At 39.6% G+C, this 26680-nt stretch overlaps 2 protein-coding genes across 3 annotated transcripts; one reads left to right on the forward strand and one right to left on the reverse strand.

Annotated features, from left to right (window-relative positions):
* The first annotated feature begins 1307 nt into the window (after positions 1-1307).
* wdr32 (WD repeat domain 32) lies at positions 1308-11347 on the forward strand. The gene is made up of 7 exons (XM_007569495.2): positions 1308-2025; positions 3435-3548; positions 4419-4616; positions 5379-5581; positions 6499-6576; positions 6660-6805; positions 7456-11347. Exons 1-7 carry the CDS (start codon positions 1553-1555, stop codon positions 7825-7827), a joined length of 1584 nt encoding a protein of 527 aa, XP_007569557.1. The 5' UTR covers positions 1308-1552; the 3' UTR covers positions 7828-11347.
* A 1445-nt stretch (positions 11348-12792) lies between these two features.
* LOC103150058 (probable carboxypeptidase X1) lies at positions 12793-26232 on the reverse strand. 2 transcript variants are annotated; one of them, XM_007569497.2, is made up of 13 exons: positions 25828-26232; positions 24221-24330; positions 23125-23264; positions 22864-22948; positions 21230-21380; positions 20986-21074; positions 20727-20850; positions 18298-18494; positions 17764-17943; positions 15797-16091; positions 14937-15076; positions 14413-14515; positions 12793-13780 (listed from the first exon to the last, which is right to left on the reverse strand). In XM_007569497.2, the coding sequence occupies exons 1-13, from the start codon at positions 26123-26125 to the stop codon at positions 13476-13478; spliced, it is 2217 nt and encodes a 738-aa protein (XP_007569559.1). In that variant the 5' UTR covers positions 26126-26232; the 3' UTR covers positions 12793-13475. The 2 variants fall into 2 exon arrangements, with proteins under 2 accessions (XP_007569559.1, XP_007569560.1); XM_007569498.2 differs by lacking the exons at positions 24221-24330; positions 25828-26232 and having other exon boundaries at positions 23120-23206.
* Between the last annotated feature and the right edge of the window lie 448 nt (positions 26233-26680).

The following is a 26680-nucleotide window of genomic DNA, read 5'->3' on the forward strand; positions in this document are numbered from 1 at the left end:
GATGTGTTATTTGAGTGTTCCCTTTATTTTTTTGAGCAGTGTATATAAAAACATTATTTTCTCAGAAGCAGCGTTTTGTTTACTATGTTTAATAGGGAACAAAAGTTAAGTACAATATTTCCCCATTTGATCTGGGCTCAAAAATCGAAAATTGTGCATTTATCATAAATATTACATGTTGCATTTAGGAAGTCCATTGTGCACCGACCCGACCTAAAACGTCCTTTCTTTCTGCTCGCTTATCACGATACATTGTAGTGACAGTATCTGTTCTGCAGATGGCAGCAACGAATTCAATAGGTGCAGCAGGACGAGGAAGCGGAACTACGTCACTTTCTTCTGGTATTTGTTTTGGTCAGAACAAAAACGTTGAAACTTGCCGAAGAAATACATAAACATCCGCACGAGCTCTTCAATTTACAGCTCAGAAAGTCACATTTTTACCCAGTTTATTTCCAAAACTCTGAAACAGATAAGGAATCCTTATAATTATATATAAAATGATAAGCTAATATATTTTTCTTTATCTTTTAGCGTTAATGTGTTTTCCAACAAATACAGGTAAGGCAAAACTATTTCTTCCAGTGCTGTTCTTTGTTTTCAACACGGTTCTGGTGTTATATTTTCAACAACAAAAAATGTTCCATAAAACTTATCAGTGAACGTTATGAGATGAAAAGGGTCATAGTGAAGCTACTTGAGGTTTCTGTTCTCGTGTTTGTTTTTAATCTGAATCTAAATTGGAACCCACGTACGAATCGTACGTGGGTTCCAATTTAGTGGTACACAAATGCAATTTTGGTGTTAGCTTGCTAAATACAAACAAACTATCAACTTGTGTGGTCGTTTCTGAAGTCAGAACGTTTAATCCACTCAGCCAGCTGTCAAGCAGTTTGCAGCAATAAGTAAATAAGGAGTATGTTACTCCTAGCAGTCAGAGGAAGGTTGGCTCACTCTTTTTGATATAGAAGGGATTCACTTTAAACTTCAAACAGTACAAAAATGTTTTTGATGATGCTTTATAATGGTGACTTTTGAAAGCTTTGGCACTTGTAGGTGGCCTATCTGCTTTTGTGTAAACGAAACACAATTATACATCATCCTTCTTAATAAAGCAGCATCAGTTTATACGTTTCTTTCTCGTTATTTATTTATTTATTGTTTGTTTGTTTATTTACTTTTATCACAAAACACAAGAAAAAAACCAAAACGTCTGTCCTAATTGCGGAATCTGTACAAAAGAACCGCGAATATAAATCCATGTCGCGCCTTTATTTTGAAGGGTCGGATCCTGTTTCCGGTCAGATAGAAGCTAATCCTGGTTGTCTTGATGGGCGGCGTAGAGGCGCTGCCAAATCTGGCAGCAAAATAGATTTGCACCACCGCACCTCTGCTGCTACAGTCCTCCGTTATGGCACCTTAAGCGTGTAACGAACTCGACGTGAATTCATGCTCGGTAGCTGACTGTATCCTGTCTGTTTCCTACGGCTGAGCAAGACGCTGACCCCACCGGAGACACGAGCCGCGGTGCGGACGGGCTGAAGCCGCCACAATGAGCTCCGAACACCAGAGCGACAGCGAGGACGCCGACGAGTCGCAGGATAGGCCCAGCAGCACCGGCAAGAAAGAAGACCCCGTTGGAAGACCGACACAGTCGGAGGTGGAAGAAGACGCCCCGCAGAGGGTCTGTGCTTCGCCTCCGGGGAGCAGCAGCGAGGACCAGCCGGAGGGAAGCGCTGGTTCCTCTCCTCCCCGCCTGGAGGATGAAGAGCCCCGCAGCTCACCGGGCGCCGCTCCGCAGGCGGCGAGCGGTGGGAGCTCCAGTAGCGAAGGCTACAAGGGAAACAGCCTGTTTTCCTGGCTGCAGAGCAGGACTGTCAGACGGGGGCTGTTTGTAGACCCAGCCAGGGATAACTTCAGGACAATGACCAGCTTGTACTGCTCTATGAACCCGGCTGTGGAGTCGGTCAATCTGAGCTCTCAGACCCACGGAGCTGTATTCAATCTGGAGTACTCACCGGACGGGTAAGTACTGAGATGTCTTAGGAAGTGGTCGTAGACCTCGCAGGTTTCACTTGATTGCAATGGCACATGCAACAACTCTGTGCTTCACAATTTATACCTTTCATCTTTGGAAGTTTGATCTGAAGTTCACGTCACATGCGTGATGTAGTGCTGCGTGTCTTTAGAAAGCTCCCCACAGCAGTCACAGCTAATGAGGACAGTCGAGCGTCCTTGACTAGACACCAGATGCAGGACCTAAATCCTGCAGCCAAACCGGGTCAAGCTGTCTTGTCTGGGTCACGTTTGTTTGTGTGTTCATGTGACAGCGGTAAGTCCTTCCTGCACACTGTGCACACTGTTGGCCTCAGCTGTCTGAACATACGCAGGTGCGTCTCAGTAAGTTCGACTATGATCGAAATGAGTCAAACTCGAATATAGATTATTTGCACACAGAGTGCTTTACTTCTGTTCATTTCCACGATTATGGCTTGCAGCTCATGCTAACCCAAAATTAGATTTGGGGTAAAACGATTAACCGTGATAAATCGATTATTGAAATAATCGCCAACTAATTTGGTTGCTGAGTAATCGTTAACTGGTGTAGACACACTCCTAAAATTTCATTTGCTGCTGTACATAATATATATATTTTGGATTTTAAATGTAAAATCCTATTTGAATATAAATATTTTCTAACTGAACTCATCAAGTAGCATAGTATTAGCTTTAAATTCTGTCAAAGTCTAATATTAAGCATCTTTTGCTGTGGAATTGTTAAAAACAGTCAACAAATCAGCCTATTCTGTACTGATAAGTAAAGCAGAAAGGAGTTAAGTATTTATTTAGATGCTGAACTGAATCCAGACTTGGTAAAACTCAGCGGACACAAAGTAGCAAATCACAACTGATTATGCAAACTGTACACTGAGGACTTTTTCCCTTTCACTTAACTTTTTTAGCTTAAAATTGCAATATCAAAATCATTTGTAAGCGGTCTTACGCAAATAGAAGGTAAAAAATTAGCGAGTTTCTCTGCCTGTAAACTATAATAGTCAAAATTAACAGGAATATGTGGTTGATTTATATCTTTCTGTGTGCAATTAATCTACAGTTATACTTTCTTATACTGAAAGAAAGTAAGGTTTCCATATTTTAACACGTTTGTGTTGTGATGATGATTGCGATTCCATATATTGTGCTGCTCTATACCTGCAATTTACTGAGATACATCTGAACGATGTAACTTGGAGCATTTTATACAGTGCTTATTGTATCTTTCCATGTTTTTACTACTATCATTAGAATAATAACGTTTTTGTTTACTGTTGCACTATTCCCCCACCTTCCTAAATGTAGAATAACTTGGATGATGACACAGTTAATCCCTGTCTTGTGGTGGTCAGTAACTGGTTTGTGTGCTCCCTGCTCAGGTCTGTGCTGACGGTGGCCTGTGAGCAGACAGAGGTCCTCCTGTTTGACCCCATTTCATCCAAGCACATCAAGACCCTCACAGAGGCCCACGAGGATTGTGTCAACAACATAAGGTGCACTTCTCACATTTAATATCAGACATTTAGAGTTTTTAAAGCTGATCTGAATCACAAAGGGTCACTTGGAGAGAAAAAATTAAGATGGATGAATTTTTGTTCCTGCAAGAAACGCAGTTTTCAGCATATTCCTCACCTCTTTGCTTCCAAGATGTTGTTTCCACATTATTCAGAATATTTTTGACATTTCAAATTTTTTCCTCATCATTTTAACTTTTTATTCACGAGATCAAGTTTTGACTCAATTCTAGGTGTGGGCGTTTATTGTATCGTTTGTCACTAATCGTGATAAATTTCCGTTGATAATAAGAATTTCGATTTATTGTCACTATAAATTCCAATCAATGACGTATAAAAACCCCCAATGAAAATATCAACATATGATTAAATTCAGTTACCGTGTGCTGCTTAGTGACACAAGTCACACTTCTTTATGTGAATGGTGTCGTACAGAAGTGTATTATAAATGATTTTCAAGAGCAATATTTATGTTTGTGGGGCTATGAATGCTGACATACAGTCACAGCCATACAGTTACCTTTAAAAAAATTATAATTAATAGTTTTAATCACTTTTATTGTTATCACAATATTACCACAAAATATCTATATGATATCAATAGCTATAGTTAGTTCTTCATATTTTCAATATTATGGGAAAAAAAAACTTCACCTTTTTTTCCCCCTCCTATTGACCTTAATATAGTTTGTATGTAAAAAGCTACTGGGTTACTTTTACTTTATTATTCGACCTGTACAGCACATTTCTGCATCTGAAGTTGATTTTAAATGTCTCCTAGATATGAATGAATGAATAAACGAGGCTCAAAGGCCAAAGGTCGGCTGAAACCGTCTCGTCTCTCTCCAGGTTTTTGGACAATCGCCTGTTTGCCACCTGCTCCGACGACACCACCATTGCATTATGGGACCTTCGTAAGCTGAACTCCAAGGTCTGCTCGCTGCACGGCCACGCCAGCTGGGTGAAGAACATCGAGTACGACACCAACACTCGCCTCCTGGTCACATCCGGCTTTGACGGCAACGTCATCACATGGGACACCAACAGGTTGGTTGGGTTTGCATCGATTTTCAAAAAATAAATAAAAAGTCCATCAAAACATCCACTCAGTCCTATACTTTCCACTTTAAGTTTTACAATAAAAAAAAAATCTGATTTTTATTTATTTATATTGATTTATTTGTGTCACCACTGCTCAGAATGAAGTCCAGCTCAGTCAGTTTGGATGAAAAGTATCTATAAATCTATCAGTTTTGTAGTTTTATTGGTACAAGTTGTTCTTTTTTTAAATTTATGGCTTATAAAGATTTTTGCATTGTATACATGGCAATTAAAAAAAGGTTAGTAATCATCTCTAAACTACAGCATAATGGCTGTTTTTCAGTGAAATGCTTCACGTTCCATGTAGTCGGTGTAATTACTGCAAAGTTTTACCTTATTTGGTTGCTGAGGTTCTACAAGGAAGTTGTAATTTATTTAATTTTGAAATATTTATGCCTCTGAAAGTCTTGTGAAATCAACATCTTTCCCTTTATCACCTCTGTTAAGTAATAAGAGGAAGTTTAAGTTAGTTTAGAGATTCACAAAAAAGCTCTTTAGCAGAAAATGATCCTGTAAATATCTGAAATTTATACTTTTGACTCGCTCCTCAGGCCATTTTCTTTCATTTACCTCTTTTGTTTTAATCCAGACTGCATGTGTTTGATTATTGTCAATAAACTGAGTAACAAATGCCCTACAAAAAATGTAATTCCAACATATTAGAGATGTTGCTGTGTTGTTAAACGTAATAAACGTCCTCCCTGGCAGGTTTACGGAGGACGGCTGCCCGCACAAGAAGTTCTTCCACACTCGCTATCTGATGAGGATGCGTCTGACTCCCGACTGTTCCAAGATGCTCATCTCGACTTCCTCAGGGTACCTACTCATCCTTCACGACCTGGACCTCACCCAGTCCCTGGAAGTGGGCAGCTACCGCATGCTGCGAGCCCGACGGACCCCGCTCAGTTCAGGTCAGAACGCAGCCGTCGTTTAAAAACAAAAAGAACGTGGAAGCAAATTTAAACATCTCCACAGGCCGGCATCCTTAAAAAGTCTGAAATACGTGTATCTACAAGAAAGGCTTTAAAATGTCTCAAATTTATGTATTTAAAATTAAGGTCTTAAAATATGTTAAATTAATTGGAAAAAAATAATTCTGCCTTAAATATGTTTTCTTTTTCTCATGGGACTTTATTGTTGTGCAAAACTTTGAGGAGATCATAGACCTTTTCACTCCGTTTGCCGTTTTTGTTTGTACATTTATGTCATGATACAGGTCTTAAGTTTCATTCACAATGGTCTTAAAAAGTTTTAAATTTGTATATCTAGAAATAAAGGTCTTAAAATATTCCAAATTCATTCAGGAAAAAAAATAAGTTAAGTTTTCCTTTTTCTCGCAGAACCTTAATATTGCGCACAGACATTTTCATTGTAACTCAGTGAAAATGGTAACCAACTGCTGGTAACTAGTTGATAAAGCTAGCTTGCTTTTTAATGCCAATTTTTGCAATTATCATTACTATTATTTGTATACTTCTGTCATGATACAGAAGCATACAGGTCTTAAATTTGATTCATAATGGTCTTAAAACATCTTAAATGTGTATCTAAACATAAGGCCTTAAATATTTTAAATCAGTTGGGGAAAAATAAATTGGCTTTAAATATTTTCTGTGGTTTTTTCATGGGACTTTACTGTTGCGCATAATGGTCTTAAAAAGTCTTAAATTAGAGTTGGTGAAACCTGCAGAAGCCATTTTTCCAGTGATTCTTAATCTGTTTTTACATAATTCAAATTAAACAAGTGAATTTAAAGGAATGGTATTTAAAAACAAAACAATAAAGTGTTTTTTTTTTTTTGTTTGTTTGGGGGTTTTTTTTCTTACAGACGGAGGCACATCGGCCTCTAGATCGACCGTGACGCCCCGTCAGGGACACGACTCCAAGCTTCATCCTCACAGAGAAGGTCAGGGATGATCTTAGCCGGATGCTGATAGCCTAGCGTCACTTCGGCTTCCGGGACTGTGATCAAACTTCCTCTCTCCTCAGGTCTGTCCCCACGGAACAGCCTGGAGGTTTTAACTCCTGAAATCCCAGGGGAAAAGGACAGAGGGAACTGCATCACATCCCTGCAGCTGCATCCCAAAGGCTGGGCCACGCTCATCCGCTGCTCCAGCAACATGGACGACCAGGAGGTGAGGAACCTCTCGCGCCGTCGCAAATCCAGATCTACTGCCTCGTAAAAGTATTCCTGACCTTCACCAGTCACTTTATTTGTGATTTAGTTCATTGGGTTTAATATAATCTCACTATAAAATCCAGCTGGTCCTTGAAAGCCTCAGAGGGTTTATTAGGGCAAATTATGGAACATCATGAAGACCAAACCCCAGCCGGGTTAGGGATAAAGCTGAGTAAAATGTAAAGCAGGGTAAGTTATAAAACATCTGTCTATGTGCAAAGGTAGAGATATACCAAAGAAACCTGGAAATGTCTTTCCACGGACAGTTTCTACTTTTTACATCTTCATGTTTTGAAAAATTCTTTCCAATTCACAATGCTTCGCGAGAATGTGTTGACTTAGCACATAAAATGCTCAGCTTGATGGTTCTAGCATGACAAAATATGACAAAGTTAATTGGCACCAGTACTTTTTCAAGATGCTGCGTTTTTAAGCCACAGCAGTTAGGATGTAACCATCTGTTTTTATATCACAGCAGCTACAGCTTGATTTCATAATTCTCTAAAAATCTAAACAGAGTGATATAGCTCATTTGGCATAACCTTTATCGTCTAGATACCTCATACTTGTTCCTCCTTTTATTCTTCCTTTGTTCGCTTCCTCCAGTGGACCTGTGTGTACGAGTTCCAGGAGGGGGCGCCCACGCGGCCGCTGGTGTCTCCCCGCTGCTCCCTGCGCCTCACCCACTACATCGAGGAGGCCAACGTGGGCCGGGGCTACATCAAGGAGCTGTGCTTCAGCCCTGACGGACGGCTCATCTGCTCCCCGTACGGCTACGGCGTCCGCCTGCTGGCCTTCGACGAGCGCTGCAGCGAGCTGGCCGACAGCCTGCCCGTCCAGACCAGCTGCCTCCGGGAGATCCGCTCCATCTACTCGCACAGCGACGTGGTGCTCACCACCAAGTTCTCCCCAACGCACTGCCAGCTGGCCTCGGGGTGCCTGAGCGGACGCGTGGCGCTTTACCAGCCCAAGTTCTAGCATCCGCCGTTGTTTAAAAAAAAAAAGAAGAAAAAAAAGTAGTTTTTTTTTTTTTTTTCTAAACCCGATCACTGCAGACCTGGGGAAACGCGTACCAGTCTAAGCCGCTGCATATAACAGGGTGGAAATGCATCATGGAAGTGTTTTACAGACGGCTACCTTTTGCACATTTGTGCGCAGGATTTGCTAGAGCTAACCAGAGATGCACCGATCTGAGTTCTATTGCCAAGTTCTAATCTTTGCTATTTGTACAACTTTAACCTGCCGATACCAACCTTAGTATATTCCGATTTCTGTTTGAAAACTAATATATAGTGTAAGAAAATACAAGAACAGAATTCAGGATATGTTTCTTCCTTATTTACTTACCTTAAGCTGCTATTATTTATTTATATTAGGAGCAGAAACTATGTTTTGAAATAGTTTAACCATAGATTACAGCTACTTCTCTTTTACAAAACTAAAATTCTGGAGTTCACATTTTAAATGACCTTTAGCATTTTATAGAAGTGATTTGCATTACTAAACAGAAGCTGTATCCTATTCAGCCTTCCTGTTGTCTGTGAAAGTCTTGCTCTCTCTTGCTTTGCTGCAGCCTTTATGAACCTCAGACATATATTATACTTGGTTTCCTTTCTTACACCTCTTTGCTTCCTCTAAATTTTAAGCGCCTCACTGATTCTGAAACTAGCTAACTTTGAGTCTTCACTCAGTAGTAGCATATACTCTGAAAAGTATTTTGTGCAGTCAGGTAGCACTTCCGTATGGTGCATTCACTGACTCAAAAAAGGTTGGATTTTAACGCGTCCTCCATTAGGCAAAAAAATCGTCCAACAGATTCCTCGATGCATCACTACATTTAGCTTAAGAACGTAGCCCAACTATGTAATAACCCAGGTCTGCAGCTGTTAAACGGGTCGACTTTGTTTAGGTGCTAGCTGTCAAACTGACGGCCGTTAACTGGCGTAAAGAAATGACAGACTGAAGCTCTGGGCTAATTGCCAGGTTGCAGCAGAGGATGGACACTTTGAGCCCTGAATTTAAAGACATGACATAGAAAAGCAAGCCCAAAATTCAAATACAAAGAAATTGCATTTTTGTTTTTGCAGACGAAACTTTCTGAACAGAAGTTCAATGCAATTCTTCATGGAACTTGACATCAGGCAACAGCAAACTGCTGGTCGTTTGTGGCTCCTTTAGTTGCTGAGTTACTTTTGGCCTCTTCAGTAGAACATTTTTTCTTCTTCTTTTGAGACTTGGCACATCCAGACGTTGCCGTCTCAGGAGGACAACACTAACGGTGCAAAAAGTCAAGTATTGGTGAATCCGGGAGACGAACGGACTTTTGTGTACGCTGTCTGTCACGTTAACTCGACTTCCCGCGCTGCGCCTGGTGCCACTCTTTGCTGCTTCACTCATGCCTTCGCCACAGGTGCTGCTTCTGTGCTCATACAATCTGAACTTCAAGGACCTACCCTCCTTTACCTGCCTGCTGCTTGTTTTTGTTCCCAACATCTTATCTCTTTCCACTGTCCAGATCCTCTGTCGTTTTTAAGAGTTTTACTTGGTGTATCAATGTTGGCATTAATTGTTGCACAGAGTTTGATTTGATAATCACTTTAGAGTTGTTACTCTGTAATCACCTCTTTACTTTCCCCAAGGCTCATGCTTTTATCTTAAGTCTTTAGATTGAAACATCCGGCCACCTGGAAAAATGAGCAGTAGTCAAAAGGCGGTGAATATTTCTGCATCATTGCAACTCAGAGATGCATAGGTTTACCCTCCTGTGGTTTTAGCGCTACGCTCTGTAGGAGCAAAGCAGATGTCAAGTCTGACAGGGTTCTCCCATCACTGTCGGTTCCCGAAACCATGCGCATGCACACACACAAACAAAAAAAATCGGAAAAGCCTGCGCAAGTTCAGCGTGACCAGGATGGACCACGCACAGGGTAAAAAGATGGCGGGGTCCCATTGACTCCATGTCTTAAGATCGCAGGACGGTTAAGAACTACTTTTCATTTTTACCAGCAAACATAATTTTTCCTAAATACATTTAGGCTACTTCACTTAAGTTAAAATGTTCCTAGAAGTTAATAGTTTTTATTAACAACTATTCAAGTAATATAAAATAGCACAACAGATGCTTACAAACATTTATTAAAAGCCTTAAACCAAATTACATATTTCCATTGAAAAATCTTGAGAAAAGTTTAGAAAAAATACTCTTATGTCTAGAAATATTTCCTACTACTCACTGAGTGTGTGGGCAAGATAAATGTTAATCTTCTAGAAATATTAGCCTACCATGTAGCGGTTAAAAGAAATGGACTTCTGTCTTACATTGTGTTTATACCCCAAGCCAACAAGAAATCTTAAAAAGAATGAATTAAATAAAAAAAAAAGCTAAAGTTACATTAATTCTATGCTTTTGGAGGCGGAGGTGTCAGCAATCAATTGTAGCTAAATGCGTTTCAGCTAAAGGTTGGCATTTCCTCTAACTTTCGGTAAGAAAGGCAACTGCAATAAAGGGTTGACTTGTTTACCTCCCTAAAACATGTAAAGGTGTTTTACCCATTAGGGGTAAAACATGGTGGGTAAATATCACAACCTGATATCCAAACTCTCATTCTCTGATGGTTTATATTAGAACCTGAATAAACTATCAGGTTTACTATCAGCAAACAGTCGGATTGAGTTCCAAGTTTTCATTAATGTCCTTTTACCGCCACCTGTTGGGAACAGCCACACACTGCAGCCATTTTTTTGTTAGTAAAACACTGTTACCGCACTGAATGACTCCAGGACACATTAGAAGTTAGATTACGGTAAAACTCTTGCTATGCACATCAGCCTTTCTGGTGATTCTCCTTTATTATTTCTGCTCTATGCTGAGCTGTCAGTTGCCAAAATATGATTTATGATGGATGAAAGTGAGCTGAGAACTTCTGCTGGTATAGATTAAAGAAAAGCTTCTATTTAGATTGACTTTTTTTTGTTGTTTTTTTGTAAATGTACTTTTCTCTGGCCTCTGAAGAGGGCGCTGTTGCACTCCCATTTATTCAGATTTTAAAATTAAAGGACAAATGTGTGATTACAACTAGTTAATTTCAAGGGATTAAACTGTGTTTAATAATTATTATAACATCAGAGTTGGGAGGGAAATGTGACTGAAGCCGTTTTGACCTGAATTTATCTTTCAGGTAAAGGTTTAAAAACGACACAAATTAGATTTCCAAGCTTCCAGCTCCAAGTTTTCTCCCATTAGCGTCACGCCAGGATGCTCTTATACGCATCGTACCTCGGTTAGCCGCTTTCGTAACATGCAGTTCGCCATCAGCTCGGTCAGTCGTTCGGTTCGTCTAAACGCAGGCGTAAACATTTCGTAGCCACATTAACGGTGTCTCAACTGATCTGAGTGTGAAGGGATTCTGTGTTTCTTCCGCTGCTTTTACTTCAGGTACACTCACGAGCTCTTTGAAGTGTCTTATCTATTTTCACTCCGTATATTTACACAGAAAAAAAACCTGGGTTTATCATGGTTTGTGTGTTATTTTTGATTGTTGTTTTGGATTTTAACTTGTATCTAGCCATGAGTTTCATGAATGTTCACACTATTACCTTTTTTTTTTTCTTTTTTCATGTGTGCACCAGTAAATGATGAAGGATGGGTAGATGAAAATAAAACATGAAATGCTTAAAGTTGCTTCCAGCATTACTATTGCCTATAGACAAGTACTCCAGGAACGATGGTTAGAAAGAACAAAAGGTGAGTTACTTTACCTCTACTGACTGCCATGTATTTAACTTAAGTATTTCTGTCTACATTGTTTTTGCTTTTTCTTTTGTCAGGACAAATCTGAAAAGTGTGGTGGTCATTTGTATTCTTGCAACACTTCCATAAAAGCCAGATTTATTAGTTGTGCACTCGCACAACTAATGGTTGCCTTGCCAACAGATGAACCTACCAAGACATGATCTTACACTTAATTCAAAAGGAGAGCATTAAACAGGATGCCCCAGTTAATTCTGATGAAACAAACAGGATATCTAAAAAAAATAACAGAGAGAGAAGTATCTTTTTTTCTTTCTTCTTCTTCTTTTTTTTTTTTTTACAATGTCTTTTATATTAGACTCTTACATACAGTCCAAATGTGTTAAAGATGGATTTGCTTTGCTTTAGCACAGTGTTTTTTTTTTTTTATTTGTGCCGATGAAGCGTAAGGAGGTTACTGTATTCTATTTCCAAAGATCTGCTGGGATCTGCTTTTTTTTTTTTTTTTTTTACTGGTACGCCTACATTTTCAAAGTATTAACATCTTTTTAGATGCAGCTCCATGAAAAAGTATTTACCCCTTTACACATTGAGTAGGATAACTTACTACCTATATCTGTAGGTAATACAGATATAGGTAGCGAGTCTGTAGAAAAGTGAATGAATCTAGTTTTTTACAGAAGTTTTGCTCATTTTTAATAGCTCAAAAATGAAAATATCACAAAAAGCTGAATAATGTATATTTCAAGTTGTTATATTTTGTCATTTATATGATTATGGCTTACGCTCAGTAAAAACCCCAAAATTGAATCTCTCAGTAAATTAAAATTCTATTAAATTTCCATGAATTGTATTACTACGTGGCATGGAGGCCATCAACCTGTGGCTCCGCTGAGGTTAATGGAAGCCCAGGTTGCTATGACAACAGTCTTCAGGCCATCTACATAACTCCATAGGCTCTCTGTGGGGTTAAAGGTCGGGAGTTTTCTATTCAATCAAGTTCAGTAATGGTGGTATACTGTATTGAAAAAGCAGTACATGTTGTTATGACTGTGAACACCAGGGGGCGCCACCGTTTCGCGGACATAGCTGCAGCGTTTTTTTTTGCTCTTTTTTTTTTTTTTTAGTTAGAAACTGAAGGATTGTGGAGCGGACCTGCATTGTCTCAGTAAACTTAGTTTTTTTTAAAAGTAGGATTGAACACTTTGCATTTTATTAACATTCAACTGATACTTTACTTCTGAATCATTTATTATAAACTTTGACATTTTGCAACATTATCACATTTATTTGGGAGTTTGTTGTCCCCAATGCAGAAAGACAATGTGATATATCAGACCAGCTGACAGAGATTCACATTCTACTTAGCATACAAGAAAAAAAAAGAACAAGGGTTGAAACTATCTGATTTTTTTCTAATTATCCAGTATGTGTGATGTTTTATAAATAGCTCCATGCTCAGGTTTTGACACCCCTAAAACTTTTTTCACATTTAGCTACATTACACCCCCACAAACTAAAACTGTTGCAACACAAATCCTGAGAAATTACGCTTTTACGCACATATTTTACTCTTCCGTAACAGTAACTCACAATAGCAACTTTGTGTTGGTTCATCACATAAATTTCCCAATAAAATGCATGAAAGTTGTGACTGTATAGCGCAATGTGAAAAAGTTTAAGTGATTTTGCAGGGCACTGTAAAAGTTTGTGTATTTTTGGATATTTGTTTTTTCTCGGCACAGCTGATCCTGCAGTAGAAGACAGTTTTTCATTAAAATCAGTTACATTTCACTTAAAATTTTTGAAACCAATAATCCATTTCCATTTCAGAGTCTTCCTCGGCCCTTCGTCCTCTCCGATTCCTCTCGGGCCCTCAGGAGGAGCGCGCCCGCCTCGTCTGGCTCTCTCTGCGGCGGTTGATGGCCTTGGTGCTGGCGCGCAGCTTCCTCATCCGAAGAGCGCGGAGCCGCAGCTGCAGGTCCCTCGGGATCTTCTCTCCTTTGGCCCGGAGCTCCTTCAGCCTCTGTATGGGCGTTTTGGTGAGGACGAAGTCGCAGATCGTTGGATGAGGCTCCAAGCCGACGTGGCAGCGACGCATGGACGGAAAGTATCCCTCTGCCCAAACGACCACCTTGTACTCGCCGGGGTTCAGCAGGCGCCAGTAGTCCCCGTCAGCGGCTGTACGAGGTTAGACGAAAACGTATAGGTTGGTGTGAACGTCTGGTGCTTTAACAGTGAAAACTGGAACATTTCACTGTCAAGCAGGAGAGATTGTGTGGATTTTCTGCGTAGCCGAGGATAATGTTGGAGTTTTAGAGCTCGCTTTACTGCTAGGTTCCAAAATTTTGCCAATTTTGCAATTGGTGTCAGATAATCTGGGTAGAAAGCTGCAGAATGTAACTTTTATTGCTTAATGGAAACACAGCAATTGAGAAATTGTGGTTTTTCCTCATTAGTGGAATACTGACAAAGTTTAGCACACATTTGTAAAGGCTGACATCTCCAACACTCAGTCCTGTCACTGCCGGTGAATGTAACTTACATAAAAGCTCTCTTTGGGTAGAAATACAAGATTACAGAAAATGAATTTCTCGTGGGGAGGGAAACACTCCATGTTTCCACTTTGTGAAGCTAACGGGCTAAAAAAACCAAAAACATCTTGAAATCAACAAATAATGTTCCTGAGCTTGATTCAAACTGAACGATAAATAGAGAGAACAACAAAAAAAAGTACATCTCCTATCACATTTTCATTTCCCCTCGTAGAAGGGAAGCTAAACAGCAGGTTGAATGAAAACTGCAGGGCTGACCTGATCTGATGTCGTGGTCGTGGTCTTCCACCTTGACCACAGCGTTTTCTATCCCCCGTTTGGTGCTCTTGTCTCTGATGACGCCTTTAATTCCTCTGTGAACCTGAGTGAGGAGGAAACCTGGTGTTGAGGCTGGTGATGAGCTGCAGGCCCAGTAAGAAGCTCACACACACTCCTTCATGTTACACTCTTTGTATAACCATCAACAAACTGCTTACTCCTGGTTAAACATTTGAACAATATGGAACCAACTAGGAATTTTGCTGTTATTTTTAAAGGACCGTTATTTTATTTCCATTTTTTAAAACCCCTTAACTGTCATGAAGACATGGGTGTCCTTAAGGATCAATCCACTAACATGTAATCGTTTTGAGGGTGACAGTTAAGGGGTTAAGTTTTAAAATGAAGAAACATTTAAAACTTTGTAAAAAAAAAAAAAGTTTTAATAATAATAACAATGTTGCTGTTATTTATGGAGATAACCAAAAAAAAATTCCACATCCTAAAGAGTTGTTGAGACTGACCTGCTCCATGTAAATTAGAAGAGACTCCTTGTTGTTCTCCCACTCCACTGGAAGCTCACTGGCATGAGGGAACTTATCGCAGGACAGCTCTACGGTCACCTCCAAGCAGTTGGTGTGCAGGTAGCTGAAGTCGTTCATGCCTGCAGAAAAGACACAAAGTAAAAATATACCAAGCCGAGTCTAACAGACCATAATCTCAAATGGCGTAGTAATCTTTATAAATCCTTTGCCACCAAACAGGAGTTGACTGTATTTTCCGTAAGGAGGCTGATCTGAACATGACTGAAAGTAATTCTTATGGTTTGCTCTCAGTGCCACTTATGAAATAATAAGGAAATGTACTAACATCCAACTATGCAGAAAGTCCTAAAATATGTTGATAAAAAAAATCTTTCATAACTTTTGGATTTAGTAAATGGAAATAATTTTGATAATCCTACCTGACCTAAAAAAAAGAAAAGATTAAACTAATCTTTTCTAGATAATTTTTTTCTAGATTCTAATCTCAGAAATTCTATAAAAAATTTCAGATTAATTTCTAAATTTAGGAGTTGTTTTGTTTGTTTTTTTAAGCAAATTTTCAACTTTTCAAACTCGGAAATTTCAAAGTTTTTTGGCGATAATTTACTCTTTTCTTTTATCTACAGTAGCATTGCATTGTCGTATTCACTTTTTTTTCTGCACCACGCAAAAGAAAATCTGTTTTTCTCCTCAATTAATGGTGAAAAAAGACTGGACCTTTAACCAATTCACAACTTCTTCAGTGACGTTTTGTCTGTTACACTAAACTAAAACCAGACAATCCTCTTAACTTCCCTACTCAGCACCAGTTTTTTTTTTATATATCTCCAGTGACTCACTGCCTGGGACCGTGTGCCAGGCTCCGCCGTTGATGATGTTGTTGTGCATCTGGAAGTCTTCGTAGTGGCAGATGCGGCGGTCCGGGTTGGCCAGCACCAGGTGCGTGGAGGCGTACACGGTGGCCAGCCAGCGGAAGAAGGCGTCGTCCGCCGTGGGGGTGTTCTCCTGAGGTGCCCAGTCGCGAGTGCAGTCGAAGGGATACGTGACGACCAGCTCCCCGCCGTGGAGGTTTGCGCTGAGCACGAAGGGAATGTCCTGCATCCAGCTGATGACGGCGCGGGTCTCTGGCGCAACCTGAGCAGCGGCGGAAGACGGTATTAGCATTCTCAAGCTAAGTGGGGCGGCAAAAAAAAAAAAAAAAAAGAGAAAAAAAACTGAACTTTTTTTTTTTTTTTTTTTTACATATATGTCGCGTTTGATGGTGACACGCGAGATATTAAGTATTAAGTCGTGGCTTCGAGCGATTGAGTTGTGGCCAAGAGTTGTTAATTAAGTTGTTCTCGCGAGATATTAAGTCGTTCCAACGAATTAAACAAGTCATTTCCACCTGTTTTTAAGACATTCACGCGAGATATTAAGTCGTGGCCTCGAGCGGTCGTGTTGTCGTGTCCAGGAGTTGTTAGTGAGTTGAAGTCTTTCCAAAGAATTAATAAACAAGTCATTTCCACCCGTTATTAAGACATTAACACGAGTTAAGTCGTGACCACAATTTTTTTCCCTCTTATATTTCCAGAAACTTTAATCTCTCTTATTTTGTGTTTATGTGATAGAGTGGAAGGAAAAGGATATATGAGTGTATGTGAATGTGACTGACAACCATTTAGTGTGCACTCCACATTGTAGAAGAGCGGCATGAAGAAAGCCGTAGTTAAAAAACGTCATTAGAAGAAACATGTGGAGGAAGGGTCTGGTCTGATGAGACTGAAAGATTTTTTGCTTTTAAGGAAAACAAGGTGGTCACACTGCAAAATCACAACATCTTTTGATCTAGTTTCTCATACAAATATATAAATAATATACTTGAAATGAGACAAACGTACAGTAGCTCACAAGAAACATCTCAGCAAGATATAGGAGCTTGTTTTAAGTAAGTAATTCCTTAATGTGGGTGAAAAAGTGCCGGTTCCGATGGCAGATTGGAAGCGAAAAAATTTGCAGATGAATCTAGAAATTTTGAATCAGTAGTAAGGAGTTACTTACTGCTATATTATAAAGTGTACGAAAATATTTGCACTAGAAACTGGACAAATATACTTGGTAAGATTTGTATTTTTGTGTGCAGACTTGATGGGAAGATGGAAGGAGTATCATATCAGTGAGAAAAATACCAGAACGATAAAGTCCTTGGGGCTGAACCCAATGCAAGCGACAAGTTTTAGACTTTTACTTATTAAAAAATGGGACTAGCGTGCATCCTTTGTGCTACTTTTTAGTGATATGTCATAAAATCCCACCAGGTTGTGATGTAATGTGACGAGATTAGGAAAAAAAGAGGGTGGAAATACTAGTGGAAAACAAAGTTTGAAAAGAAAATGCTGATCTTAAATGGAAACCACATCTTTCTGCTCGAAATGACAACATTAGGAGTCGTTTTCAGGTTTTCCGGTTTCTTTTACTTGGAAAAGATTCAGCAGTCAATTTCTATAAACAGGGAAACTGACTGAGCAGGATTATACTCAGGAAAACGTCTGGCTCTTGGCTTTGGAAATGTTTTCCAATCCAAGTATCGCGTGCCTCTAAATCCAGATTTTAAGGATATACTGGTACTTCTTCATCTTTTGCCTTTGCTTCTCTCTAATAATGTTTTTATGCAAAAGTTCAGAACTCTGAAGATTCTTAGCCTGTGAAACCCATTTAAAGAATCCAATATCTGGTGTTCAGAGTTATAAAAATTCAGAAAATTTGTTCAACTTTATTGTTAATTTTGCCTCCTGTGGGGGTAAAAACCCCAGTTACTCCTCCTTACCATGGCGTCTTCCTGTGTGTAGTACTCTGGGATGGGGATGTAGTGGTTGGACACTTTAGATGGATCAGCTGCAGTCTCCTGGGCATCCCACATGATGTTGTTGAGGTCTGGAAAGTTATGATTCATGTCGATTCCTTCGTAGCTGTAGCGCCCTTCTGCCCAGCCGGCCAGTTCTGAGCCCTGCAGCCAATCAGATCAGCCCGTCAGACATGGCGTCAGGAATGTCAACGAACACATTCAAACACAATGATGTACAATGCAACTGTAAAACGCCCCTTTGCCATAATCCTGTGACATTACAGACCTAAAATCAATTTTAAGGTAGTTTTCTTCTTCTTTTATTTGACTCTCTCTCTTTTTTTTTGTTAAAGTAACATAAAATTGAAGTATTTACATGGTGAAACAGAGCAAAAACATCTGCCAAACGTGCTTCAGGACAGAACTGTGGAAATTCTGTGAAAAGTTGTCTTTCTTTAAAGAAAGTTGTGAAGACTTTCTGCCGGCTCGGTATGAACTCCGTCTAGCAGCACCCACCTTCTTGTAAGCTACTTCATGTCCGTCGGGGTTCATGGAGGGCAGCAGGTGGATCCGCGTCTCTGTGACCAGCCGTACGACGCGCTGGTTGCCCTTTTTGTACTCTTTGCACAAATACTGCATGAGGTTTAGGACAAGCTCTCGACCCAGTGCCTCGTTTCCATGCATCCCCGCCACGTAGCGAAACTCTGGCTCACCTGCCAAGAGGACAATTTAGAGGGTCTCTTTGATCACCAAGAAATAAATGGTCATCATTTATTTCACCATTTATTTCACCAGAGTTTAAATAATGGAGTTTATTTAAACTCTGGCTCTTATTTTTCTTCAAAGTCCAGAGGGGGGAAAAAAGAGCAGATTTTCATTCAGATTACATTTTTGGAGTTTTGAGAAACTCTTTTGAACTGGACCACTGTCAAGCTCTGATTACCTCGATTACCATCGGACATTCCTGAATGTAAAAAGAGAAAAAATCAAGATCCCTCAAAGATTTCACATCTGCTGTGTCTTTCATGTTTCAGATTTTATTTAATGGAGCGATGTAAAGTGAAGTGATGCTGTGAAGTGGAGAGAAAGTAATATTGTAAAAATCTAAAAATTGTGACATGCAGTGGTTTGCTGACGCTCTGCCTCTAAATAAAATGCAGTGCAGCGCGTCGCCACCAGGAGGCATCGTTTAATCTGCCTTTGGGATCAAATTTTGGAGCTTAAATTTAATTGAATTTGAAGAAACCAACTTGTTTTCAGAAACAGATTAGCCACTGAAAAATTCAAGATGGCGGACTTTTTTCAAGACATCCACAAGGGTCGTCAAGAAAGATTTATTTGTGCACCAAAAAGGGCAATATTTATCACAGATTGATTTTTTTTTTTTTTAATGTCAAATCGTGCATAATTTGACCAATGCAATCACATTTATTGATAATGTTTGGATTTTTCAAGATGGCCACTATAGTTGTCATGAAAAATGAATTTTTGCAATAAAATTACCAGTTAAAATAATCATAGCTACATAGTTTGAACCATAGTGCATAAATTTGTACTAAAATCAGCAGTGGGCACAGTTAACCAAAATGTTAGCTTCACTAACCTGTAATTAACTAAACAAGAAGCTACGCTAATGTTAAACGCATAACAAAAATTAGCGGAAGCTAATGTTAACCAGACATCTTAACCTCCATCCAACTGATGACTGGCTTGAGACTCACAAACAGCAAAGTCATCAACTTCAGTTTCTGACTTTTATCACTTTAAGTTGATACATTTTATGGCAATAATTTGGCTTTGAAAAATGGCCATCGTCCTGAAATTCAAGCGGCTTATGGGAAATATGGAAAACGTACAAACTGAGGTGTGGGTATGATATGCTAAGGTTGATGTTTGTATCCACACTTGAATGTTTTTTTACAACTGCAGTTGTAAAAAACTGCAGTTGTAGTTCTCAGAAACTACAAATCTTCTTGCCTTCCTTGTGGTTTGCATCGGAGTCACACTCAGCCACAAAACCACTTTTATTAACAACAGCTGTCAATACGTAGAAAGGAAAAAAAACAGAACGGAAGGATTTAAGAAATGTATTTTTCTGAGAACAAAGCAGAACATGCTGCCCCACATTTGATTTATTTGTGCTTTTTGGCACACATGGAGTAACCAAAGCTAACACTGAAGCAGAAGTCAGAATGTTTGAAGACAATATAACAAGGAAATCAAAAAGTTAGTTTATACAAGCGAGGCCCTCCGTAGAGTCTAGGCCTCCCCCGGTCGCTCTGCTGAAGGAACCAGGCTGTGTAAACACTGCAGCTGCTAAAATCTCAATAACTTGAGACCTTTCCTACAAAATCATGAATGAACCTTGATTAACCACAGTTTTTGGGAAAGTGTTTTCAGTTTAGAGCTAAATTTGCTAAAATATTTCTCAGATAAAAAAGTGGGAACACGCTAGAGATTTTACAATCTAATGTTTAATCTAAATTAGATTAGAAGATGTTAAATAAGGTTTATTTTTCAAGAATCAAGTTTGTTTGGGTTTTCCCCTTAAGAAATGAATCGTTTGAAAATGAATTTTGTATTTACTCAGGTAATCTTTGACTTGGATTGAAATATGTTTGAGAATCAGATTGATACATTGCCTGATTTTTGACCGTTTACAATGAGAGATGCAAGCTAGTGAAGCTATTGGTGTATTTAAGTGTGTAGACATATTGAATAAAACTGTAATTCAATATATTTATGTCTGTGTTTAAAAAATAAAAAAAAAACATTTTAAATCAGTTGAGTACTGCTTATCTGTATCGGATCGGTATCGGCCAATAATAACCCTCAGTTATCAATATGGATATCGGTATCGGAAGTGAAAAAAGTGGGTCGATACATCGTTCAAACACCTGGTATCTAAAATCGAGGACTCATCTCATCTCTTTAGCATTTCTTACCAAGTTCATGTTTCCCAGGGTTATCCGATATCTCCATGACGTAGAGTTTGAGGCCCGTGTAGCTCTTGCCGATGGTGTAGATGCGGGTGATGTCCGGACACTCCTCAGTCACAGACTTCATGAGCTGCAGCGTCAGAAAGATATGCTGAAGTAGAAAGCCTTCGGAGGGGTTAAATCTGGACTCAATCTGCCAACAGTCTGACTAAAACCTTCTGCTTCAGTTTTATGGGAGTTGAGGTTACTCATCGTCTGGCTTTACCTTTCTCATCTCTTTGTAGTCATGGTGTCTGAAGTCCAGATTATCCCTCGAACCTCTTTCCTGCTGGTCGGGATATGGATCTGTTGGATCTACGGGGAAAGACCAACGAAGTGTCAGTAACTTGGCTTTGCTGACTTGGACTTGCCTCAGGTATAGTCAGTGTCCTGTTTTGAAAGTCAAGCATGGCAATGACTCACTAGCGGTGACACACTCTGTGGTTCAGACCCGGTAAATGTATGCGTACCGTGTACACGGCAGCCGAGTATCTCGGCCCTGAGGCAGACGGTCCCATTGGAGTACCAGGTCTGAGGGTTGATGCGGATGAAACGGGCCACGGTGGGAACGGGAAGGAGCCCGAGAACAGGAGCCTCCGGGTTCTGGTTCCCTTCGAATATCTGTACAATTCAGGGAACAATCATACACAATCACTAAAAGGATTTTAGTTTCATACCTCGAAGGTATTACGCTTGTAATTGTAGCAAAAGTTGGTATCAAGGGGACTGAATCCAATAGGGACCCACCATAAAATTAACATAAAATCCCAATAAAATACCTTAAAGTTTGTGACAGCAATGCGATCAAATATGAATTAGTTCAATACTTTACCATACCACTGTTGGTTTGAAGATTAAGGACACTAAAATTGATAAAGTATTCAATGGAAGTGACTTTCTTGTCAGGTATGATTATAATGGCCACCTACATTTCTGTCCAAAAGTTTTTACTGTAAAAATATATATTAACAATAAAAGAAAGCGGCAGTGATCACAAACAGAAAACAAGAATTTTTATTGGAGTTGAAAGGTAATAAATAACTTACACCCTTATTTAAAAAAAATAACGTGGTAAGTACTGACTTATTTCCACAATCTATGTTCTATGTGAGGTTAGTATACAAAGTATTTTGTTTAGTTTGACCCTCAGTTTATGTTTTTTTCTGTACAGTAAATCTTTCTGCAAACAGTAAAGAAAACTACGGATCAGAGCCATGCTTTTATTTTCCAAAAGTCTCCACATGTTTCAAAGACAAACCGTCTGAAAACATGACCTGCTTGGCATCGAGAGTTGTCTTGGAATGGAACAGAAAACAGAGTAGACTTTTTCCCCCCTCTCCTTTTTCTCCTACTTTTTCCTGGAAAGAAATCTGATTTTTCCCAAAGATGGACTTGTGGTGTTGAAGGAAAAACAAAAATGCTTGAAGTAGATTACAGACTCAGAACAAACCCTGGATGACTTTGGGCTTCAGTTTAATTTGTGTTTTACGTCTGATTTTGTCATCATGAAACGGGTGAATTTTTCCTTCAGTTTGTTTAAGTCTGTCTGGTTCTTCGCAGCTGTTTTTTGTTTCCTCCTGCATTATATCACCAGGAAAAACTCATTGAGAAACGTCTCTTATGAGAGAATCCTGACCTAGATTTATCTGCTTTTAAAATAATCTTAAGATGAAGGAAATTGGTCTGTTGGACATTAAAAGTTGACAGGATTTGATTAAACGCACCAGAACAATATCATCTGCGTAAAACTTGACATTTTTCACATGGTACATTTAAATTAAGATTAAACAAAAGTGGCCCCAGAATATTTGGAAAGGAGTGGAAGTTAGACCCCCATACTTGAACCTACTGAAATAGTTCAAAGTCAAATTCAAAAATAGTTTGTTGATAACAAAGGGAAGTTAAATGCATATTTATTTAAAACAAATGTAAAGAGTTATGGTAAACAGTAATCTCTGCAGACAGAAAAGATCTCCCGCATCAGTCTGTATTAGTTTGAATTTGAATTTGAAGAAGCCTCCAATTAAAAACACCTTATATTTGGTAGAAATGAACGTATTAGGACAGCTTCAAAAGTCTCTTCAGATCAAATGACGGATCTTACCGCCTCCTCTGTCCCGTTCATGCAGGTCTGCCACTCCACAGTGTCGTTACTCAGCTGAACCTTGTAGGTCTCAACCCAATCCCAACTGCAACACCAACCAAACCCAATACATTCAGTCATTGATGCAGCAAAAAATGAAATGTGATTTCCACAAGAGTAAACTGATTGTTACCAAATGCATTTATTTTTACTTGTGTGTGTGTGTGTGTGTGTGTGTGTGTGTGTGTGTGTCAGTCATAAAGAACTGTGATAGTACCTGACCTCCAGATAGAGTTCCTGCCCTGCAGGATGACTCCGGTGAACAGGGTGAGGTGAAGGGCGTCCACTTCCAGCCACTGATCCTGGTCCTTGAATGCGGCGCACCAGGCTCCGTCGTACTGATCTCCGTCTTCAATCCCCGACTAAAACAAACAAACAAAAAAAAAACAAGGAAGGAAGAGGAAGAAAATCATGTCTTTCTTCTTTATTTTCCTTTGTCAGCTGCAAAATCCATCATTGGGAAACATTGCATGGGAGTTTTTCGGTGTTGCATAAGTTGGCCTACTTACAGCTTAACTGCTTTCAGATGGCAGATGGAGGGCGGAGGAATGGGGAGTGTGCTGTAAATTTAAGCTCTGTGTTAAACCTAATTTCTCACAGACCTCCTGCGTAGACCAACTGTTTAAAAGTCAAGAACTTGTTGTAAAAACAAAAGTTCCCTGCTTTGCAAAAACATTCATACTCTTTCAGGTGCTTGTAAGAGATCAGGACAAAGTGAGCGTGAGGTGAACCGATGCAAGGTTTCCAGTATTGATTATGGTTAAAATTCTGAAAAGTGTGGCGTGCATTTGGCCATCCGCTGACAAGCCGGACAATAAGAGAAGCAGTCCAAGATGACTCTGGAGGTGATTGTGTGTTGCAGAGAAGCATGGTGGTGGCAGCATTATGCTGTGGAGACATGTGAACTGGCCTTTAGAATCAGCTGTTTGTCACATACACTTTCAGTTGGGCTGCGGCTGACATTAAACACATCTTGTATTAACTTACACTGAAAAAAGAAAGCGGATGATTCAAAATCATCATAACTAACAGAAGTAAAGGCTTTCAAACATCCATCTGTGTGGAATTAATCTATTTTTGTGATAAAGTTCCTGATATAAATTTACTGCTTAATAATACTCTAATTTATTGAAAGGGTATTTAGTCTTATTCCAAAGAGTTAAAAATATATGTATGGTTTTTACCGTTACATGCTGTGCATTATTTCTATAACAGGCAATAATTTCACAGATATTAGCCCTTTTTCAAGATCTCAAGCTGTGAGTTTTCTGTGTTTTTTTTTTGTTTTGTTTTTCAGTGAGCTCTGCCGAAGGCTGACCTGGATGTTCAGCCTCCCTCTGTGGGGACCTAGACCCATCCTCTCCTGGGACGAGGCTCGCATCTGGCTGTCGTCAACTCTCAGCGACTCCAGGCCGAGCGGAGGGCAGTCTGCGAGCAAAACAACAAGTTAGGAAGACGTAAAATATGACGTCTCCAAACGCAGCTCCTCGGCAGCAGTGGGAAACTGTGACGACTTGATTAAGGGTTAAGAGCTCGCTTTCTGGTTTGTTGATGAATGCGAAACACAAGATGGATGACGCAGAAATGAGGTTTTGAGCGGGTTGTTATGTGAAATACCGCTAATCAGCTCAGTGGAACGTTTGAGGCCCTCACCTCCTCCAAGGGTCGGGTCGGGACGGAGGAGGACGCAGATAAAACCAAGTGCCAGAGGGTTTGGATGTAATCTGAGACGAGCCGAAGGCCGAAGTAAAGAAAAAAAAAATGTTTCAGCTCCGGCTGCAGAGAGGTTTATGGGTTCTTAACGATGAGAAATGTTGTGGTTAATCAAAAATGCATTTAGTGTTTGGGTATGGGATCTGAAATGTACTTCAAAATAAAGGAAGACACTCTTATGGAAAAGGATTATGACCACTGAAGAAGAGTTTTTTTTTCTCAGAATTTTGACTTTTTCCACACAAATTTAAGATTTTTTTCTTAAAATTCTGAGAAAAAAGTTATTTTCTTTCAATCCTCATCTTCTTCCATACACCTTAAATGTCAATGGAAATAAAAAAAACTATTGATATGATCACTGTTTGTCAAATAAAGGTTTTTAGCAACATAAACATACTATTTGACTGAACTGATACCTCTGCTGTCCTTTGAACTACAGTATAATCTTCAATAACTGTTTTGGGGCATTTCAACAAACTGTCCTAACTGGGAAGCACAGTGGTGGGAGCGTCATGCTGCGGGCTCTTTTCTTTAACTGGGATAGGAAAGCCAGTCAGAATTGTAAAAAAGATGGATACTGGGGATGGAGCTTCACATTCCAGGACAGCAATTACCCTAAACAGCCAAACCGACAATGTCTTTGAATGGCCCAGTCAAAGTCCAGATCTAAATCCAACTGGAAATGTGGTAAAGCTTAAAAGAAAGTGTTGTTCAAAGACACTCCCCACCCAGTTTGACCTCGTCCTACAAAGCACCAGCCTTTTTACACTTCTGTTTTTGTAAAAACACTCAGAATCACCAGTTATTTTCCTCCCACTTCATAATTAAACGCCTCTTTCTGTTGGCCTGTGTCAATCTAATAAATTAAAGCTTGTGGTTAAAGCGAGACAGAATGCGAAACATTTTGTTCCTAGCTTTTTTTTTTTGTTTGTTTTGTTTTTACAGAGCACTGTATGTAACCTGTGTGTGAGGTTATGTAAAGTCAGATTCATCTCTCTGCTCCTCCAGTGAAGTGGAGAGTTGAATGAGATTATCAGAAGAACAAAAAATTCAAACTTATGTATTTCACAATATAAAACCCAAAGTGGTAAACTAACGCTTGAAATGTGAAGTCCCTGAATGCATCAGTTAATTAACTGTGGGTTTAATTGAAATTGAGTAACTTTCACACACAGCTTCAAGAAATAATTTTTTTTTTATTTTCAGCCTTACCCAGTTTTGCTTTCTTATCATCTTTTGTGTTGGGACGCCCTCCCTCCTCTTCTCCCTGCTTGTCTGCCCTGACGTTGCGTTCACTGACCGCAGGACTCGCCGTGGAGCGCAGCTGCTCTGTTCCTACTGTCGCTTCGTCTCCGCTCCGCTCCGCCGCAGTCGGAGCCTCGGTCCACTTCGCTGACTCAGGGGTCGTATAGTTCGGTAAAAGAGAAAAACTCTCTGCCGTCGATTCAGCTGCCCCTGTAAAACCAACGAGAGAGAGCAAAGAAGCCAAAACGCACAATGACTTTTCCATTTTACTCGTTTTTTTCCTTTCTTTTCTTTTTTTTTTTCTTCCTCCTGCAGAGTTGTGATGGAGGAGAGAAAATCCTGGGTAGTTAATACCCTGATGGACTCGGACCTCCAACCCTCCTCTTTGAGTCCCACCTCCTTCTCTTTGCCTCTCTCTCTCTTTCTCTCCTTTCCTCCCTCCCAGATGAAATTCCAGCTCAATTCCCACGAAAAATGTCAAACTCAGAAATGACTTATGAACGTATTTCTACATGAAATGTGCGCCATGGTGGCCTATAATAAGTCACTTTAGTTAAGTGTGTTATTTCAAAACAATTCCACCTAAAATGCTTCAACAAGCAAAAACCAAAATGAAGCGTGTGGGGTTGAGAGTTTATGTAACAAAAAGTTTGTAACGGTCAACAAGGCCTCCAAGGCAAGTCTATAAATGTACTATCTGATTAGACGTAGTAGCTGTGATTAAGGTTTGAGGAGTAGTGAATGGCAAAAACAGTCTTTTCAACAATAAATATGAATTAACTTTTCTAAAAAGAAGATTGGCGGCAGACAAAAGAGTTTG

The sequence above is a fragment of the Poecilia formosa genome, unplaced genomic scaffold (assembly GCF_000485575.1).
Source record: "Poecilia formosa unplaced genomic scaffold, Poecilia_formosa-5.1.2 Scaffold241, whole genome shotgun sequence".
In the NCBI taxonomy this organism is placed as follows: Eukaryota; Metazoa; Chordata; class Actinopteri; order Cyprinodontiformes; family Poeciliidae; genus Poecilia; species Poecilia formosa.